Source organism: Dysidea avara, chromosome 1, assembly GCF_963678975.1.
Source record: "Dysidea avara chromosome 1, odDysAvar1.4, whole genome shotgun sequence".
NCBI classification, from domain to species: Eukaryota; Metazoa; Porifera; class Demospongiae; order Dictyoceratida; family Dysideidae; genus Dysidea; species Dysidea avara.
Window position 1 is genome coordinate 22,719,109 of NC_089272.1, and position 22,673 is coordinate 22,741,781.

At 36.8% G+C, this 22,673-nt stretch overlaps 1 protein-coding gene across 1 annotated transcript; it reads left to right on the forward strand.

Moving 5' to 3' along the window:
* The first annotated feature begins 1,254 nt into the window (after positions 1-1,254).
* LOC136259559 (ABC transporter G family member 20-like) lies at positions 1,255-21,429 on the forward strand. The gene is made up of 22 exons (XM_066053032.1): positions 1,255-1,492; positions 10,580-10,739; positions 10,792-10,946; positions 11,085-11,192; positions 11,246-11,339; positions 11,397-11,471; positions 11,524-11,604; positions 12,268-12,349; positions 12,406-12,496; positions 13,196-13,305; positions 13,739-13,821; positions 13,871-13,974; positions 14,036-14,124; positions 14,563-14,612; positions 14,676-14,741; positions 14,808-14,878; positions 15,587-15,675; positions 15,733-15,836; positions 16,063-16,135; positions 17,066-17,152; positions 20,869-20,973; positions 21,222-21,429. Exons 1-22 carry the CDS (start codon positions 1,338-1,340, stop codon positions 21,329-21,331), a joined length of 2,142 nt encoding a protein of 713 aa, XP_065909104.1. The 5' UTR covers positions 1,255-1,337; the 3' UTR covers positions 21,332-21,429.
* Positions 21,430-22,673: the final 1,244 nt, after the last annotated feature.

The following is a 22,673-nucleotide window of genomic DNA, read 5'->3' on the forward strand; positions in this document are numbered from 1 at the left end:
TATTATCAACTTTACCAGTTAGGCTCTGGTGAACACAGAAGGCAGAGCCTGTACGAGGTTTCTACCACTAACCTAGAAGTAAAAGCAAAAATCTTTGAGTAAAGCGAAACGGGCCGGGACTATCTTGCAGGCTGTGGCAGTGCCACATTGCACACAGAACTGAACCTTCATTATGAAAGATAGTTCAGACAAGTAATAAAGTATTGAGTTCTAGCTAAGTCATACAAGTGTTGTGGTGAGGAAATTGAAGTTTGCTAAATGAGCTGACTTCAATGGGGAATCCTATTTATTTGCATACTTAAGGGGAGGAGTTGTACTTATTCGGATGTAAAAAATAACATTGAACTTTAAAAATTTCCATTCCACCGTTCCAGTATTCCACCATTCCAGTAGTCCATTCCACTGTTTATACACTCCCGGCAGGCTCACCCAGCCGGATGGCATGATGACTGCATGTATATCAATTCACTGGACTGGACTACTGGACTCAAGTTTATCTTATTGTTTTCCTGCCTTTTAGCTATCACCATGTAGACTTAACTAAAAAAAAGTGTCTTCTTAGAAACTGACACCATCACATATGAGACATAAAACTTGTACAATGATCACAGAAACTGCACTAAAACCTTAGTGAGCCTCGTTATCAAATATAATTTGCCTACTGCTAGCAATGTTTCAAGCACTGTGCACTGTTAACGCTGCTAATGCATGACTGTCTTCTCTAGCATTCTTTTGTAAAATAGCACACCATTTTACATCTATAACATCACATATAATACACTGTAACAGTGAGTATAACAAGAGTTCAATTGATCACCAAAACTATATAGTACCTTTTTCAAACATACTTCTAGTAATCAGATATTAACATCTAAATGTGACAGCTAGGCTGTAGGACCAGGTATCTTACGATCTTCAGCACTCGTGGTGTCACATTTTATAGACTACAGTATGTGCCTCTTTTTTTGTTTTAAAATATGCCGCAAGACATAGCTATATATAGCCGGAACCCTAGTCCCATGTGTGGTATACTAGGCTCTATGTAATCACACTTTTAGTGGCTGAAAAAGTCACTACTGGCGTGTTCAGTTTGGTCGGAAAATGTGTTTGAGCAAATTTTATGTGAGTCAAGTGAGTCCAGAGTAGTCGAATCCAGTGAATCCAGTCCAGTGAATGGATACACCCATGATGACTACTGTGACTAGTGATTGTCACGTTAGTCGGCATGTAGCTAACCGCAGCTATGCGGTAGCAGCTAGGTGGTTTCGTGTACGAAGACTATAGCAATGCTACTACAATATATATACCGGTAGCTCGATCCTTCATATACGCACGCCATGGCTGATACATCAGAGAACCTCGGCAGAGATCCTCAGTCTAGCGGCTCACTGGCGGCGCTACAAGTAAAAGCCTTACACAAGTTCTATGGAACAGGACGCAGTGCGTATCATGTGTTGCGTTCGCTCAACATGGAAGTACAGAACGGATCAATGTAAGATTTTAGCTACTCAGTAGTAAGTACTTCAGCCTTTCATGTGCCTGTATCTATCCACCACTGTGGCGGGGGGTCAATCACTCAGAAAATCATCGATGCCGGATATTTGAAAGTTGGCAGTACTCAGTGAAAATTCCGTTTTACTAAAGAAGCCACCAACAATCAGTCTTGCGCTTGATGACTGTTATACTAAGTTATTATTATTATTGTTTATTTATTAATAATAATATTAATAATAGCTAATTTTCGCCATTAATAAGTTATTATTTATGGCGAAAATATCCGGAAATATCACTACTGGAAAAGTTCTCATGAAAACCCGAGTGAAAACCCAATGAAAGCAATTTTGAAAACCCTCTGAAAATGTTGAAAACCCTTTGAAAGGTCAAAATTTCAATAGGTGGCCAAGAATTTTCATTACATTTTCACATACTAAACCTATGAAAATCCATTGAAACTTTACCAATGAATACTACTCCAGGAAATTTTTTTTCATAGGATTTTCATTAGTTATTTTCATTGAATATTCATTGATTTGTCCTATGAAAATAAAAATTCATTGGGGATACCTATGAAATTTTGACTTTTCATAGGTTTCTTTGAAAATTTCATTGGATTTTCAATGCCAAATTTCCCAGTAGTATTAGGCATTAAGAAATTCACAGATTTTTTTGATTGATGGCATTGCACTCAGTGATTGGTCCTGGGATCCGGGCCAATCACTGAGTGCAATGGGATAAAAGATTTACGGAGATTTCATCATACAGTACAATAGTACTGTATAGTAAGGACCACAAAGGAGTAACATCACCCAAAAATGGCCTCAATTTCCCCTGACGACAATGAAGCGGTGTTGGTTAGGTAAAACTAAGCCCAAACAAGCTTTCAGATTGACCTGAAATACTTTCAACAAGTTGCTACAGAATTTTTTTTAAATTATTTAACGGAATTTCTGCTGACTGCCTGACTGATTGATGCCTTCAGACAAGCGCAACTCGATAACGGTTAAGGCTACGGACTTGGTTTTTAAACTGTTCAACGTTGATTTGGCCTGAGAGGTGCCTTTTGGAATACCACAGTACATACAATGCATTCTTCATGGACTTTTACCAGTGTCCTCCTTTGTGTCCCATTCATCTTCGCAGACAGCAAAAACTGTTGATTTGGTGGTAGCACATGATGTCTTCCCTGAAATTGTCCGTATTTTTTATGTGGCTATTTTGTTAGCAGAGATGCTTTTCGAACAGTTCTTGATTCGTACTGCTGTGTAATGGGTTGAACATAGCCAACAATGAAGCATAGTGGATACTTCACTTTTCATCCAGATGATAATCAATATAGGTGTAACTGGGGCGCGAGGCACCATTTCTTTCGGTATGCGGGGATTGCAGAGGTGCTTTTCGAACAGTTATTGATTCAAAATGCTGTGTAATGGGTTGAACATAGCTGACAATGAAGTGTAATGGATACTTCACTTTGCAGACGATGATTAACATAGCTGGGGTGCGCAGCACTATTTCAGATGCAGTATACAGGGGTTCACCGGTCATAATATTATTTACAAAAAAGTCAACAAACAAGCACACAAAAAATTCGGAATTTTCAACTAAAATAGGGACCACAGCACATTGATAAAAAGTACTGAAACAAGTTGGAGTAGTCCATGATATTAAATCACAGTAGAACAATAAGAAGTGTTATATCCCTACTGTGCATGTAGGGATATAACACGTACTTCTTATTGTTTTACTCTGATTTAATATCATGGTAGCCAGCCATATGCTTACAAATCTTAACAAAAATAATGTTTATAGCTGAATCTGTCTCAATAAATCTTTATAAAACAAATACACAAAAAAAAATTGGAATTTTCAGCTAACCATAGCACATTGATAAAAAGTACTGAAACAAGTTGGAGTAGTCCATGATATTAAATCACAGTAGAACAATAAGAAGTGTTATATCCCTACTGTGCATGTAGGGATATAACACGTACTTCTTATTGTTTTACTCTGATTTAATATCATGGACTACTCCAACTTGTTTCAGTACTTTTTATCAATGTGCTATGGTTAGCTGAAAATTCCAATTTTTTTTTGTGTATTTGTTTTATAAAGATTTATTGAGACAGATTCAGCTATAAACATTATTTTTGTTAAGATTTGTAAGTATATGGCTGGCTACCGTACGACAGGGAATTTTGAAGAAGGAGAGTTGACAAATCCACACTTCATCAGCTTTGACGAATTTAATGTCAAGAAATCATAGCTATATCTTAACTACCTATTCAGTAAATACTATTCCACTAGTGACCTGTGAGAAGGCTTAAAGCCTGTGGATACAGAAACATGTAACTAAAATGTGAATCCCAGACCGGTGGTCATGATTTGAGTTCTTAGCTTTTAATTTGTTAAACATCCATAAATGTCTTTGAAGGAGATATTGATATCCACTTATATTATGACCAACTATAAAACGTGATGTTTTCATACATCACGATAGTTAATGAATGTATTGCAGGTAGCTATGAGTAGAAAATGCGAATCATAGAAAGTAGGCCAGTTACAAGAGCTTCTCCAAAGTGATAGATTCAATGATACGTACCAGAGGAGGTTGGTCACATGTCATAGCCCTGTGACATACTACTACATGTGATTACACAATAAAACATGGTGCCTGAAATTAACATCACTCCCTTTGTCACATACAAGAAGTATGCATAATGTAGCATTTGTTTCTTGGTTATAAAAGCCTTACAAAGTGTTGGGCAGTTGCATCAAGGGTTTTTGTACCATTGGTAGCTGAATGTAGCCATTGATGATTAGCACCCCTTTATGCAGTAAGTGCCTCTAGAAATAATTATTGTTTTGATGTTAAAACCAAATTTCTAAATAACAACGAAACATTGCTGGAGCGTTATCATTTACTATGAAATATTTCTACTAGTATATTAACTGTTCCAGAGTGGGACCCCCTTTTAAAAGTCTTGTGACAAACTGTGTTGCAGGAATTGGAGACTTCTTACTGTATCACTTATTGCATTTTCTCAATTTACTCTATAATATATAAACAACTGCAACTGAATATGGAGTAAGAGTAAGTGATGTGCAAATTCTTCACATGTAATGCTAGCATGGTATCACCTTCAAGAACGTGATGTAATCATGGTGTAGTGTAACAAAATTCACAAGAAATTTATGCCACTTTTTATATGAAGATTTGCAAAGATTTATGTACTGATTTTCAGCATTGCCTATGAGATTTACAGCTTGCTGTAGACCCCTTGAGGTGAACTGAGTGCTTTAATTTGTACCACTGAATGGTATACTGTAAGCCTTGAGTAATAAACTGATTTGGTTGCATGTAGGTACAATGAATTGAAGACCCGTCACAAAAAGGAGGGTTCCATGAAATCCTTGGAACCTCCCTGGATCTGCCACTGCATCTATGTAAACACTACACTTACTATAGTATTGCCTCACAAATATGGGAAAGAGTTACGGATCACTGAAAAAAAGTGAACCAAGAGTCAATCAAATCAGTATATTAAACTGTTCTATAAGTACAATGGAGTATGTCAAACCCTAATCATCACACAGAGATCTCTATTCAATCTCAATGGATATGATACATACCTTGTGATACATATATCAGAAAGGCTTGAAAAATTACCACTATACAACCACAAGGAATTATATAACTGCCTCAAAACTAAAAATGGCACGTCAAACCCATTTAAAACCTATCACTTGGAATTATCACACAGATCTTTATTTGGATTCAATGGATATGGTACATTCCCTGTCTGATGATGATACATATGTGACTGGATTTTAGAAACCCAATCAAGTTGCACATTAGAAGTTTTGAGACAAACGGTTTTAAGCTTTTATAACTTGCCTAGGGAAGTGAGCGTGCATGTGAAGTTTGCTCAAGAGATGTAACAATTTATTAACTTTCGGACCACTGCCTTCCAGTACTTGTAGCTGCTTGTAGAGTTACCCACCAAATAAGATAGAAAATCTGAGCAGTTGGATGAGTAAAGTAGTGCTTGCAAAGGGGTGGGATGTGGGGGCGGAGTGGTGGTCAAGAGATTAGACTTCAAAATGGAGGTATACCACAACTGAAGTACAGACACAAGATTACAGGCTCCTTAGTGGCTGATATGATGTAAAACCACACACTTTGTCCAACTATATGAGTCCATCCACCTGTGCACCACTGATTCTCATTAAGCAAGGTCCTTCACAAAACCAGAAACCAGTATTCAAGCTTGCTACACTGCCCAGAAAAATGACTGTTAAAACCAGCCTCCAGTAGTTTGAGTAATGCTGAGGATCAAAACCAATAGACTAGTAGTGTAGCTATCCACTAGTGGTGTTAGTTTGATTTTACCTGATGTTTGATTTGGATTGGTTTTGTCACATACTTATATCATTAGATAACAGTAGAAAAGCTTAATTAAAACATGCTCCATCATAGTTTTAGAATGGTTTAACATGCTGACTTGTTTGACTATAGTTTCTTTTGTTATTCTTGTATTTTAATCTATTAATGTTTTTAAAATGTTATAGTTTGTGTACTTATTATGAATCCATGTAGTATGAGAAATTGTGCATAACATGATTAACAGATTACAAAACAAAGGTGTTTGTGGTGCTTGATGTTACACAGTACTAAATATGTCCATTATCAAGTAAAAATATGGAATTGAACATGCTAACAATTTATACAACTGCAATTGTTTACAACAAAACAAATGACAACATGTAGCAGTTATATGGGCTTCAGTACAGTGACTTTTCTGTATATAGCCATGATATTCTTAGTAAGTAGCGTAGATGAATGACGTAAACTGGGAAGGACATCTTTGTAGCACGATCAGCGTGGTAGTGAAGTAGTGGTGCTGCATGATGACTTGCATATTATAGCTGCTGATGTCTGGAGGTAGAGGTTGTATACAAATGGGGTGGCAGTGACTTTGCTGTGATGGCCATGATAGTCAGTGTTGGATGGTTTGCTACTTAGGAGTGGTATTGGAGATGCTGGTTCTTCAAGTGTACATAAGTGAATGGTCCTATAGTTCATAAAGAGGGCCAGCATGCATGTGCAAGATAGTAATGTAAGACACCTGGCAAAAGTTGCAGTTTACAATATATAACATGAAAATGACCAATGACTTATTGTGAGTTGGTGATGGTGGGTTGTGTGAAGATGATGACGTAGCTGGGTATTGATTTCAGTGATGATGATGTTAAATGTGAGGAGCTGTAATGACAACCTGTGAGATGTGATTCTCAAGTCTAGTCACCACATGGAAGAGTGTTGGTGAATTGTCATGACATTGCAATCACAAGTGTGGTGAATGGTGGCTACACCATAATCAGGACATGTAGTGCTTGGAAACATAGTTGGGTCACCTACAGAGGTTTGTATTGATAACATAGTGAGTGAGATCCTATAGTAGCAAAGTCATGATGTTCTGGCATGGCCATCAGCAGTGGTGTAGGTAACAGATGTTGTGACCATAAGGAACCACAGTAGTGTATTTGGCAATGACTGGAATGGTCAGAACATTTTCACACCGTCAAACGCAATAAACGGATGTTGTTTACAATGAAGCTAATGACAAAAATGAAGGTATGCATTGTAGATGCAATCAATATATGGTCCATTGTCACATTAGCCAGCTCAACATTACACCTGCAGTTTGAGCTTCATTACCATAGAGTAGCTGGTGATGGCTTTTCTTCAGTCAGATGCTGCAAAAAAAATTAAACCACGCTTTGTGTGGAAAATACAGCACTGTTTGATGGAATGTAAGCATGCTTTCCCTTTAAAGTTAGACTGCATTGTATGCTTGTTGTGTGTGCAAGCCAACAAAATGATAACCATAGCAATATACCTTATTTACTATTTACTGAAGACTTGGATAACCATCCAAGAAGCTATAGCATGTTTTAAAAGCCCATTTTCAATGGGGCAAAAATACACAAGCACACTTTGTGGCTTCTTGTATGGCTGTCTAGTTACCTCAAGTTAATTTCAACCTTGATTGATTGAGTGTGACTTTTAAATTTGCTATTGCTATGAAGGGATGTCAAAGTGTTGAAAGGGCTTCTGTCAGATTTCTTATTATGGTCACACAGGACAATTACCACTATGTACTTACTGGCTCATTTTTCATGGATCAATACCGAGTTGGACACTCTATTTTCTATTATGGACTCTTGCCATTAATGAAAGGGGAATTTTTTTGCGTATTTGTCCACACTTAAACTGTGTGGGCTATCCAGGTAGCTATATCATAGTTTTCTTCAGTCACTGAATCTGGGGCTAAACTTGTTGCCATTAAGTGATTGGCTAAGGAGTTTGAAATAGCTTCTAATCCCGTATTGGTGATATGGTATTTTGGAAGCTTCTAGAACCACTCCATTAATTGGTCTTTGTTAATGGGACCACTATTGTGAGGCATGCACTTAGTAATGATGTTTTAAAATGATTTCTGGCCTTGTAGCATTAATGTTTTCTTTGTACTATTATTGTTTCTGGTAGGATTCCTTACTTGTCCTTCCCTGTTTATAGATTACACATACAGATGATGTCATTTGTAAGTAATTATTCATATGGCTGCATGAACTACCAACATGTGACTGTCATAAATCGCATTATGCCTGAGTAACATGCATAGAAAAAGATACATTGGCGCCATTGGAAAACATGCATGGTTTTGCGGTCTCCACAGTAGCCATAAACTTATTTCCATAATATAACTCGGTTGCTTACTGAAAATGAATAAAGCCAGCAACCTTGTAATTATTTATATGTAACAAACCATAATAGTATTGCCAGGTTGTGTAGCTACTGCTTATTCATTGAAAACAATGTAATGTAACTTGCTTTGCTTTCTTTAACCATATTTTTTTCCTTTCTGTGGCCTACTTTCTGTTTTACCTTTATTATCTGCACTTCACTATAAGCTGCAGCACAAATTACTGTCAAGGCTGTAGCAGCACCATCTGGAAGCTTAGCAACTGCTTAACTACAGAAGCCTGCTATGGATCAAGAAGCCATCCAAGCAGGAAGCCAACTAACGTCATTACAAAAAAACAACAACAAAAAACTAACGTCATTACATGAACTCAGTGTACACATCACTTTAGGTCATTTTGGTATTGTGTTGCTTAGTAACTTGTTCTGTATAAATATGTTGTACCCTTGTGCTTTTATCAGTTGTGCTCAAGACATACTTAAGTGGTTCAGTGTCCTGTCATCGAACACACTCCTTCAACGGCGAGCAACCGCTCGCCATAAGGCCTTCAGTGCTGGTCACTCTAAAGTACTAGTAATAGAAATCTATCTTGTTTCTCCCATTCAATGGCTAATGTCTTCTGTTGTGGTTGTACTGTTTCTTTGACAGTAGCTAGTGCAATGGATTGAGATTGTATCACATACCATACGTGCATGTGCTCATCCATTAAAAGGAATGATTTATTTTTCTCTAAGTATGTGTATAAGGAGTTTGAAATATCCGTGCTCTGATAGGACAGCTATTATATAGTGGGGCAGAATCATTTGTGTTGGGTGGACCTACATGGAGAAATTATATAATGGCAGTTTGCCCAGAATCATTCAAAAGCTGTTCACTCTGTATCAATTGCGCTTGAGATGTTAAATGATTTGCAATAGGACATTAATAGTTGGGGGAGGAGGTACGGGCAAACTTTAACATAGTAGGATTTTGTTGAGAGAAAAGTTTGGAAGATTTGGCAGATATTAGTTTGGTACCCATGTAACTGGTTTGATACCCTGTACATATGAGGTTTATGCTTGGTGGTGTGTAAGTAGTCCTGTCATGGTCACCAGTACACTTGCATCCCAACTGGGAGACCTCACCATTGTTTTAAAGTTCTGCAGCAAAGCTCACAGAGTTTACTGAACATTAACAGTCCCTTGCCCACCCACACACAGCTCTCATAGCTGTTTTGCCTTGTGCATGACGTTCTTTAAGCTGGCCACAATTCGTGCAACCTAATGAACCTGCCAAACCATTTTATGATTACAAGTAGTCCCTGCCTGGGCATGGACATGTTCTATTAATGCCATAACCAACCTTTTATTGTTGAGCAATAAAGTACTTCCATGTACTTGCTCTTTCATTTGAAAGATAATTGCACATGGCACCAGCAAATCTGAGTACCTGATCCAGATAGCTGCCCATTAACTGTTGCTATAGAAATTAGACTTAAACTATTGTGAATTCAAAAGATCAATTGCATTCAACTCAGTTTTTATATTCCTATATTATTGTTCTCCAAATCCTATGTAATTGGGCCATAACCTCCATAGTTTCCAAGGATATTTGGGGCAAGCCGTAGTTGCATATACCCCTATCAGATGAGAGTACGAGTAGCGGTCTCAGAGATGTAGCTACCATTGAGGCAATCAAGGCAGCCACAATGGTAAAAAAAACTAGCAAAAGTTTGAAATATTCTAATAGAGCAGTCACATTTACAAATTAAATTAACTCTAATAAAGCAGTCATCTCTCCCTTACCTTCTCATATTTTCTGGCTACATCCTTAGCTGTGATTCTTGCTTGACTGCTTGCTTGGACTGCATGTATGTCAACATCATCTCCTTATATGGATGTAAACCATTAACCAACATCATTACCAGAATGAATTTGGTATGATTTTTAAAATTTCTATGTATAGCCATGTCAACTATGATCCTTTTAGTCACTGTATCATCTGTTAACTTACTCCTATAGCTGTGAATAGCTAATTGCACTTCAAAACATTAGATATGGAAATGATGTTCACACTTTCGTAATTCATGGTGAAATGCGAAATTGTGCCATTGAATTTCTCTAATAGAGCAGACACTTTGTATTGTAAACACAAAGTAGTTGACTAAATTAACCAGTCAAATTCAATCTTTCGTAATTAACAGATATAGAATAAATGCATATATATATATTATTTTGTACGTAGATTTAGATGAAAGTTAGTTGTTGTGTGCGTTTCAGTAGTACATATATTGACGATTATGTTGCAAGTGATGGATTTTTGTCTCCCTCTAGTTATGGTCTCCTTGGCCCTAGTGGTTGTGGAAAGACCACATTGCTACGGTGTGTTCTGGGACGCATACCCATCCAATCTGGTCACATTCTCATCCTTGGTAAACCTCCTGGTGCTAGGGGACACAGTGTACCTGGAAAGGGAGTAGGTTACATGCCTCAGGTAAGCAGGTATCATTTCAAGTTGATGTGTTCTATCAATTATGGCATCATAGGAAGAAGAATTAGCATTAAAACTCACTATGAAAGAGTTGATGTACTACTTTGGAATTATCTATCAAATGAAGTTAAACCATATAAAGGAACGGATAGAATGTTTAAAAAAATTCCTTGAGCTCTCCACAACTAATGCTGTATATAATACCTTGAGGTTAGCATAGATTAACTGTGCTTGTGCATGTAGTGTGTGAATACATGTATACTGAGTGTGGATGTGTAGTGTACTGTGTGTATGGTATGTAGCATTTGTGTAGTGCTTGGAGGCATGTCCTTGTGCATCTCATTTCAGTGGTGGTGAGAAGAGACGTGTGTCACTAGCTATTGCTCTTCTCCATGAACCACCATTGTTGATATTGGATGAACCAACTGTTGGACTGGATGCTTTATTGAGGGCAAAGTGCGTGTTTTGCAACTGAGTGGAACTAGTAACTGGGATATGCTGTGTTACAGGATATGGATACACTTACAAGAAATCACTTCATTCAGTGATACTACTATTATTATTACTACTCATTATATTGAGGAAGCCAGACAAGCGAATATGGTAAATTCCAATTATATGTGCATCTATAATTTGGGTACCAGTAACACCCTAATGTAGGTCGGTCTGATGAGATCAGGTAGACTACTAGTACAATCTCCACCAGAAAGGCTTATTACAACTTATGGTGTGACTGTATGTTAGTTGATGATGTGGTGATGTTTGTGTAAAAAATTATATTTTTCAGACCTTGGAAGAGGTTTTCTTGAAAATGTCAGAGGAGCAAGATATTCAAAAGGAAAAGATCACTTCAATGGGAGCTTCAATTGTAAGGATAATAAATGACACCAGCTCTGCAAAACTGCATAAGCTCTTAGCCTATCACAAGATATGTTTTTCCACCTAGATGCACTATAGAATTTCACTGGTCATATTCAAATCAAGTCAACTTTTTGGAGAAGGCTAAAGACCTGTACTCAGATTTTAACTCCCTGCTACATAGCTCCAACTTGTTCTAATATATATATACATCCATATGCCTTCTGAAATATTCTGAATACAGTACTATAAATCCAGAAATGCTCACATGACATGAACTTTAATGTTTTTCGTAAGCTGGACAAAATTGCAAAATTTATTTGTGGTGATTAAATTATGCCTGTTAAAGTGGGTGATAAACAAAATTTGTGGAGTTGCAAAAGCTTCAAATCATGAAAGTTTGTATTTACACTATGTAACATCATGCATTTTGTATACATGGGTGGTGAAAATGGGGGGACCAGAGTCTCCCACTTATGTTAGTCAATTGGGACTCATTACCCCTAGAATGGCATCATGTATATGTTACCTTCCCCCCATGCACACACACGCACGCACATACGCACACACATGCACATGCTCTACTGCCCCTGAGACATAAGTAACAATAGATTGATTTTGCCAGTGACAGCCACAAATATAGCCAAGTTTTTTCTTCTCATTGCAACAATAGCAACAAGGTGATGAGGAGCCAAAAGAACACACTCCATTGCTAAGCAACATTGAAACTGTAAAGTACCCCTCTTATTTCTCTGGTGAGTGATGATATGCACCTCAAGTTTGATTTGAGAAATGTTTTATTCATGGACAGGTATTGACCTTGGTATACCACAGCTTCCTAAATTAGCTAATGTTATTGCCTTGTCATTTAAAGAATGTCTAAAATTTGTACGTCAACCAAGGTAAGTATTATTGTGTCTTTTGTAGTAGCTAATTAAATCCATGCAGTGGTGGATACAGGGGGGCTGCAGTGGTTTCAGCTGAAACCACCTCGGAAAATGGCGCACGCCCCTAATTTATTTACGACTTGTCATGTGGGTGATAAAATCACCACGAGTTATACATAGTGGACTTTTTCTACTGGCGAAACTTCATACTTTGGCATTCAACAACAGCAGGTGTGACATTTTTTTTTTTTTTGTCTTCAACTTACAGCTAGATTGAAATCAACTGAGTGGAATCTGACACCCCTCTGAAAATTTCTAGATCCGCCGCTGCCATGTATAACAGCCAAGCTGTAAATAGAGTGTGGTCTTTAAAAGACAGGGGGAAAAGTTGTGAGATCAAAGGTGGCAACCAAAAAATGGAGGACTCTCACATGCCATATGAGAAATATAATTAGAAATCCATTTGTAGTTCTGATATCTATAATCAGCTACAGAATAGTTTGTTTGATTGGTCGATTTGTAACTGGGATAGGCAGCTTGTTACTTGATAAATTTTTTAAAGCTGATTTGTCAATGTGATTGTTGTTTTGGCAGAAAATGCGATCTCTACTTATTGCACTACTGTTGTTATGTGTATTAGGAGTAGTGAATTAGCTATAACTATAAGACACATTTAGTGCAAACTTTATTTGATTGTACAATTGTTTCTTGCAGTTTATTTTTCCGTGTAATCATCATGTCAACCTTAAATATTGCCTTGTTCTGTTTCACATATGGACAAGACATCAGAGACATTAAAATTTACTACAACAACTATGATAGTCGTAAGCTGTGTGTTTTGTAAATGTCTGTACATACACCCACTGTGCATACATCACTGACATACTGTATGTGGTATACGTTGCTCATCATGGTTGCAGTACCATCAGCAGAGGAAGTTAATAGTACGTATCTCCCATCTCTTGTCAAACATCTAATTGTGAAAAAAAATTGTTTGAGTAACAGTCAGTTAGTAAGTCAGTCAGTGGAAAATTCTAAATATATTAAAATTTATAGTACCTCATTGTAGGCTTTCTAAGTTAGTTTGAAAACTTGAAATGTCCCTATCAATACTGCCAAGCAATCTTGTAGGATTATAGTCATCAGGAAAATGTGATACTTACATACGTCTGCAGTACTGTACTTTAGCTAATGATATGTCACTTTGTATGAACACCATAGCAGAGCACTGACAACATCATTAAATATCACATATAGCTTACTATTCTGATTTCTTCAATGGAACATATCATCTTGGTAGATCATTCCTATCACACATTGATCGTGATACTATTGATCTTGTGAGTGCACTGAAACACTTGATTGTGGCATGAAGTATCATATGTGTAGAAATTAGCAAGTGATATTTCTGATGGTATAGAGAAGATAGAGGAAGGAAAGGCCTGGGGGTACTTTAACATTCCCAAAGAATACAGTAAGAACTTCATAGAAAGGTGTGTTAGTGTTACATGTAGTGACACAATTGCAATGATAATGTGATGTAATGTGATGTAGGCTTGTGATAGTGTGTGAAAGTATAGAAGATGGTAGCCCTGTTTCTGATGTGAGTGGAGCTGCTGTTGAATTGATCCTGGATGTGACCAGTAAGTTGGGAGAAACTTTATAGTGGTGGGATAACTATAGTTTAATTAATATATGTGACTGGGCCTGCAAAAATAGGGCATGTGGGCACATGATTTTTGCCTACTTTTTCAACCTTTCACCACTCATAACGTTTTGTACCATTATGCTATGGCAATGCAATTTTTCACTTTTAGTTAGCATTTAATTGGCTTTATGATGCAAATTACAAGATGCAAATATTCTGTTCCAGTACTGAGATATGACCAGTAGTGTAACGAGGTGTAGTTTGTGCCCACATGACCAGTTTTCGCAGGCCCGGTCACATATAGTGAAATGACTGGGAGCTAAATGTTGAGTAGCTACCACCAGTTTGTACTACAATTGTGTATGAAAACTTTTAATTAAGTATCCTAGCTATTTCATCTGAGATTATAGAGTCAACTACTATGTTTATCTAGTTCCACAAATGTACTACACAATCAATGATACACTCAATGATGCTATTTTGGTGAGTATTGATTGTCATATATGTAGTAGCAATTAAATGTCTTCATTATAACTATACCACCAGCTGATGAGAAGGGATTTTCTGAGGAACGCTTCAATTCCAGAGTTCTATTTTAATCCATTAATACAAGTATGTTTATAGGATGTAGACTACTTATTTTAGTACTGTATCGCACATGTCTCATGCACTTATTAGATTAATAACTATGTGTATGGAGGACCTGATCTTGACTATACTGACTACTTTGGTTCAGGGCTCATTGCAGCGTAAGCTGTGTGATGTAATGTATGTATGGTGTGTAGTTATAATATAATCCATTGCATGTTTGTTATCATGTGTAGCAAAGGTTTCTTTTGTTTGTAGTAACTGACAGTGCATGCAACATGTAAATTTGATAGAGTGCTATTGGCGCTTGACCATATATTGCCATTTGACTTGTACAGAAATGTACTCTGTCATACAATACTGTGTTGAAACATTACTCTACAAAGGTCCCTTGAATTTATAACTAGCTTTGTACCATTGTGGCATTAGTGAGCATGCAGAAAAGGCTGCAAATTTGTTGAAAGCCAAGGGAATGTAAATATTAGTTGTCCTCACAAACAGTATGTTTGATAACAGAGGTTGTATTGTGTAGATACTGTAAATAACTGGTACTTTTTAATGCTCTGATTCAGTATTAGCTACTAAGTATTTCTAAAGTAATGTGGAGTAAGTATGCATGGGATTTTTTTGGTCTAGTACATACCATATATTATGTACAAATTTAAGGAATATAATTTTTGTGGGATTTTGCAATTGTTTGGCTGTTCATAAAATTTTCACCCTGGAAAATTAACAATTATCAGAGTGATAGTTCTATGCTAACCTCAGAGTGATCCACATAAAACCGGGAAAATCCTTCAATCTACAAAAATTATGTACCTCAAAAATTTGTACATATACAATAGTAATGAGTGCCTTGTTGTATACAGAATGACGATATTTATGGCCATAACTTTGACAGCTACAAATCTTATCACAGATAGGAAGGCTGGATTATATGATCGTACACTTGTGGCAGGTATGTGAGTTAATCTTATTCCAGCCCCACCCATGGCCACTTGTTGTTCACCTGCAGGTGTCAGTGTGATAGATGTAGTCACTTCACAACTGGTTACTTATAGCATTATGGTATTATTACAAGTCATCCCACAAACATTTTGTGCTATTTATGTATTTGATGTGAGTTCTAATGTACATATCTGTGTGCAATTTATAACTGCCACATAACATGTCTACTCAATTGTATTAGTTCCATTCAAAATTAAAAGGCTTTATATTTATGCATAAGAACTATAGTGTTTTTAAACTTATCCCAGCAATTGTGGCTCCTTTGTCAAGCAGCTGATACCCAATTTAAGCTATAGACACAGTATTATAGTATTATTGTCTAACATTAACTCTGCAGGTAAAGAGAGAAGGGAGCATTGTATTGGTAGTTCTCATAGGTTATCTGGCAGGAATCTGTGGTATCAGTATAGGTAAGTAACGTTATTATGTTAATGGTGTTTTTCTCTGTGCTATCGCCTCGCACTATAACATCATGTATATATTTTGGTATATATTTTGAATACCATGATATCTGTAGTATAATAATTATGTTAATACAACATCTCGTTTCCCACCTGGAAGCAGTAAGAACAATTTTTAATGGTTTTATTCCATTACTAGTGCTGGTTAGTAATTATTTGTTATTAACATGTTTGAGGAGTGTGCACATGTGTTGCAGTCTGCAATCTTCCTGAAAATTGTTCCAATAATCCATAGCAACTGTTGCTAGGCAACAAAACTTAAACCTGGTCTAGTTACAAGCTGTTGTAGTTGCTTAGCAACCATTGCTATGGTGTAAAAATCAGTTTTAAAGTTAGTAGTGGTTGCCTAGCAATGGTTGCTAGGATAAGTAACGGGTATTGGTTACTATGGTAGCAGTAGTTATCAAGTTGGACATGCCTAATGGGTAAAATAACTAAATACTATCAAAAATTTTTAACCAATCAGATACATATATCAAATGTACAAGTGATACACTAATTCTATTGGCTAGTTTGCTGTAGTATATCAAAAATATACCACAAGCTGCTATTGGGTTTTTTATACAGGATACAATATTGATGTTGTTTTAATATGCATATACCTGTACATTGTAATCAAAACACAATAATAAATTTACTGCACTAAACCTGGCCTCAAGTAGGACCCATTGTTCAAACAAAAGGCTGAGATTCATTGGGTTTATGTAGATGGAGATTATTTGGCTTCCCTTGAAAGAATGTATTAGTAATAAGTAGTAAGGGTACGTATATAAACATCTACCAGTCTTTTCAAGAGATTCTAGGGTTCACTAATTTGGTGATCATTCTCTTGTGGTGATTAAGATTGTTCATAATGCATTGTATACCACTACCATGTAGGGTTGGTGATATCAACATATGTGTCCAATGTTGCACCAGCACTGCAACTATACATTGCGATAAGTTTTCCTCTTCTGTTAATTGGAGGTGAATACTTGATTTTTTGTTAAGATGTGTAATGTGTATAGCTATGATGTACTGTAAATTATAATTCCACACAAAACAGTCAAGCTGTGAAAACAAGTATGTGGCCTTCAAATTCCTGGGTGAAAGAGGTGATGGCAGCCAAGAAATGGCTGCAATGACGTTAATCATACAGATTTTAAAAAGAATCTATGCAATGAAATTTTCTACTGACTGCCTGATGCAGTCAGTCAAGCGTAGCAGAAAAGTGGCTACAGCTACTTCCCTACTTCTTTCACAGAAACACTTCGAATTCACTTAAGAAGAAACCTTTGGCATATTGATGGCCATACAATACGTGCACTATTATACCCTTCCATATACTGTAGCGATCATAGCTCAGTACAGCTTTGATCTCCAGGTGTGCATGTTTCACAGTGTTATTGCACCAACATATTGGGATACACATGTCTCAGTTCCAGGCCAGTAGTTCAATGAGCTGTTCTCCATTGTAGACGAGGTGTCACCTGCCACCAGGAATGGACTGCTTGTAGAATGGAATGCACAAAGCGTATGTACAAAAGTATACTACTATTGTATGTGGCTTTAGTCTGGCTGCTAGGTGCTTGGTGTGAATAATTGCAGCTGTAATGTAAGTGAACACCCCTTGTGTATTAGAGGATATGCACTGCCGAATACATTCTAATGAACACGTGATTTTTTCATACGTCATGACGGTGAACGGAATGCGAATCGATTCATTACATGGACGGTAGATCAGTTACGAGCAATTCTTACTAAGTGACATATCCTTCTGCCTAAGAAGTAGTACATCCAGTGAGAAGAAGCTGGCCCGTGGCTTTAGTAGCGAGTTCCAGTTCGAACATTCATTCACTGCCCATACTTTTATATGAGTTTTTCGTGACCTTGTGGTAATCGTTCACGACAACAGAAAGCCTGCTTGTAGCTTAAAAGGCGAGTTATACTTCGAGCCGCATTCACTACCTAGTACTTTTATATGGAATTTTCGTAAATCTTTGATAGTCGTTCACCATCAACTTTTTTTGGAAGCGCCGCGCCGCTGATCATTTTTCGTTCGAATAATATAGCATGCATATCCTCTATTGGATTATTAGATTCATGATTGCTGCAGGTCATGACCTCACTCATGAATATGATTAAAGCTAGAATTGTAATACATGTGTGAGGGTAGCTAGCTATTTAATAGTGGTCATGAATTGACAAAAAAGTTCACAAACAAGTATAAGAAAAGAATTTTAAACTGGAGAAGGGACAATGTAGTACTGCCACAATAAAAAGTATGAAACAAACTGGATTGGAGGTAGTATGTAATGTCCAGATACTGTAAAACAATAACAAATGAATGTCCTTACTGTGCATTTTGATTCTCCATAGCACAGTAGGGATAATCACTTCTTATTGTTTTGCAGTATCCTGACATTACATACTGCGTACTCCGATCCAGCTTGTTTCAGTATTTTATTGCAGTGGTACTGCATTGTCCCTACTCTAGTTTAAAATTCCAAAATTTTCTTTTACTTGTACCAAAATTCTAATGGCTTTGTGCATTATCAGAGGAGGTTGGTCACCTATGATCATAGGCGGCGGAAAGGGGGTGCTGGGGGTACTCCTGCACCCCCAACTTAAAGCTGTATTGCACAATAGTCATCACGTGAACTCCTGCAAGGTTCCAGAAACTGGTCAATCACGATCGAGATACTCTAATAGAGCAGTCACCCCAATAGAGCAGTCACCCTAATACAACCGTCAAGGCGTGTATTAAAATATATTGACAGCTAAATCCACCAAAAATGCCCCCAAATTCAATCTCCTGATACATAATTTTCAAAATTTTCTGGGGGGGCATGCCCCCAGACCCCCTAGAAACTTACTACAACCAACATAAATTTTGGGCACCCCCAAACTCTAGCACCCTTCCACCTCCTATGATGATGTACTACTATGTGTGATTACACAATAAAACATGGCTCCTGAAATTAGCACCATTATTATGTATTATGAAGTCCTTTGTCTCATTCACAAAAAGTATGCATAATGTAGTGTTTGTTTTTTGGTTATAAAAGCCACACAAAGTGTTGCGCAGTTGAAAAAAGGGTTCTGAGAACTGTAATTTATCGATATTATAATTTGCCCATTAGAATACTTTATATTGATACCGAGGTGTTGGGGTTGAATGGGTTGAAACTTTCTTTGCGATCATGAGATGTTTGATGGTACATGACCAACCTCCTCTGGTGCGTTATTGCAGCCATTTCTAAGCCACCATATATCTTTGATTTCAAAACCTTTTTCACCCACGTTTTTGAAGACCGCACATTTTTTAACAACTTTCCTTTTTGTGTAGATTTCACTTTTTATATGTAGGGGATTTGTAATTACCAGCATTTCTATTTCCACAGACACAATAATGATTATTGAAGACATAATATTGTTATTTGACTATGTATTTGTTAATATTGTTTTAATAATTTAATAGAGCACACATTTTTTTGAGGACTTGTAATAGAATACACATTGGATCGAATTTGCATTGGTAGACTCGATTTATGATTTAAACTCTAGACAGTCGGCAGTAGCCATTCTTTCCTGCCAGAGGCATAAATGCAAACACAATTTTACAATCAGCAATATTATTATTATAATAATCAAAAGCAAATAAATGCCAATACAGCAAGGAACAGATTAAACAATTTAGTTAAGCATACACTACAACAACGAAACGCTTACAATTTTAAAAATTAAACTACTGTAAAATTTATTTTAAGTGAGGTGAACAGCCATGATAGCAGTGCCTTAGTGGTTAATAATTTGGGTGTTTAGGTGTGGAGGTCCCTGGTTAGAACCCTGGGAAGTTTTGTTTTTTTGTGCACTGTTTAATCCTGCAGCGACTGTTCTATTAGGGTATCCCAACCCACAATTTTGCACTTGTTTGTTGTTTACTTTATAACTGTATAGCTGTTGCTCCTTATTTTTCAAGTAATTTCCATGCATATGTAATTACCCTGTGGTAATGACATAATTATAAGTTTCATAACATGGTGAATTTGTATGTATGTGAATTTACCTTTGTACACTCTTTGTCTGTGCCAAATTTCGAATTATAATTTTGTGCTTATAAAATTTTTTGTAGCAAAAAGCACAAGAAATCTTGGTCCCTTATACCCCCCCCTTAAGTCTGTTATAACTTTGGCCCCACATATCTTTGGTTTGGCTAAAACAATTTTAATCAAATTTGATGTGTGGCCTGCTCTACCTGGCAAACAACTATGTAAAAATGGTGCTGTTTGGAGAATGTCCGCAATGTATTACACCATCTTTGTTGGTTGACGACACACTACTGTGTACCTAGCATTTTGGCTTTTTTGGGCCACACATCACACTACCATGTGTCTTGATACATGGGACAGTTTACTATATATATTTGATGCTTATAAGGGTTACACTTATTTGAAAAACTTTGTATGAATTTTATGACTTGAGTATTTTTAGATTGATATTGGGAAAGGCAAGAATATTTGTAAAGTCCCCTTCATTTTGACTGTGTATGGAAAGTTAACTTGGTATATTTATAACCCATTTTTTGGACAATTTTCAAGTAAGCATGGTCCTAATATATCCACCAGCACATTAGCAAAATCAGTCAAACAATAACTGTATGAAATGCAGAATATTTTCATCATTAGTTGTCCTCTATATAGGAACACTGTGGCCAATTGAGTCATATAGTGAATGGCTGGATATAGTCAGCCACTTAACTCCAATTACCTACCCCATAGAGGGTATTAGAAGTATACTATTGAAAGGTAAGTTGCATATGTGCAATGTATCGTCTATATGCATATATTACGTAAAGCTATATTGTTCAGAACAATGTATATATCTTAAATTTTTTAACAAAATCTGAATTTGTTTTTATTCTTCTTCAAGTTTGAAATGCTCTTACACAACTAGTAATACAGTTTCTCTGCCACTTAGATCTTATATGTACCTTTCTTGCTTTGGTGTATCAGTTGTGACTAACAACATTGTCATAGTGTTTGTGCTTATACAGGTTGGGGAATAGGAGATGAGCCAGTCTACCTTGGGATAATTGTCCTCATCCCCTGGATTGTGGTATTTCTGACCTTGACATGTTTAGGATTACACTTTAAAAAATACTAGTGATGACCACACATCAATTCTTATATCATAGATGATGTTGTTTTGTAATAACTGTATACCCAAATGTATTAAATATTTTTTATCAATCAATTATTATGCAGGTGGTTCTAATCCCTTTAGCTATACTGGTATGTATATCTAATTATTGTGTGTTGGGATAATGACGTCAGTACATTTGTTCAGTTTGCTTTATTACTTTGCAAGAACTTTAAAAGTTTCATCTGACTGTATTGACTATACTGTATGTACATTGTGTCAGAAATTACTAACAATCTGATTAATTAATCTGTTTTGTACAGGCTTCAAAAGTGGGTCTACTTTATTTCACGGACTGGACTGGACTCGCGGACTGAGCTGGAAACAGCTTTAAACAATAATCCAGGCATTATCCATCTCTTGCAACACTGGAGACACTACTATCGAGCTATAACTGCTGGTACTGCTCTTCCTTACAAGTCAGATGGCACTAGCGCATGCACTAATCAATTAGAATACACTTACGATACACGTGTACTCGCAGTGATAAAGCGTGACAGAGGCTATTGTTGTAGCGTACATGTTTTCCTTTGTTGCTTCAGTACTTAACACTAGCGTTAGGGTTGTAGTGATGAGCCAGATTATTTTCATAGCCCCAGCACCTCGCCCCGTGGTGCCACCTCGCTACCTGCTAAGAATAATTACTGATTCATCTCTACAGCTGTAACACTAGTGCTAAAACGGCAAAGGAAAACATCTACGCTACAAGAATAGCCTTTATCACGCTGTATCACTGCTAGTACGGCATGTATCGTAAGTGTATTCTAATTAATTAGTGCATGCGCTAGTGTCTTGATTTGTAAGGAAGAGCCAGCAGTAGCAGTTGTAGCTCGATAGTGGTGTCTCCAATGTTGCAAGAGATGGATAATTCCTGGATAATTGTTTAAAAGCTGTTTCCAGCGCAGTCCACGAGTCCAGTCCAGTCCAGTCCAGTCCGTGGAATAAAGTAGGCCTCAAAAGTGTACATAGTTATAGAGATATTTTTTATTTAAATATTAGTTTTTAAGTGTTCCAAGCAATGGCGGATCCAGGATGGGGCATCCCCCCCCCCTTCAAGAAATTGCATACAAGATCGAGATACTCTAATAGAGCAGTCAATTACTCTAATAAAGCAGTCACAATGTTCATGAGGCAGTGCAGCTTACTTATGAAGCTATAAATAGGATTTTATTTTACATAACATACGTGATATAATATATTTGGTAAAGATAACTAGCTATTATTGTTGTGACCCTTTTTTTTTTTTTTTTTTTTTTTTGCTCTTCAACTTTTTTCAGCAAGGTGCCCCCCCTCTTTCCAGACTCTG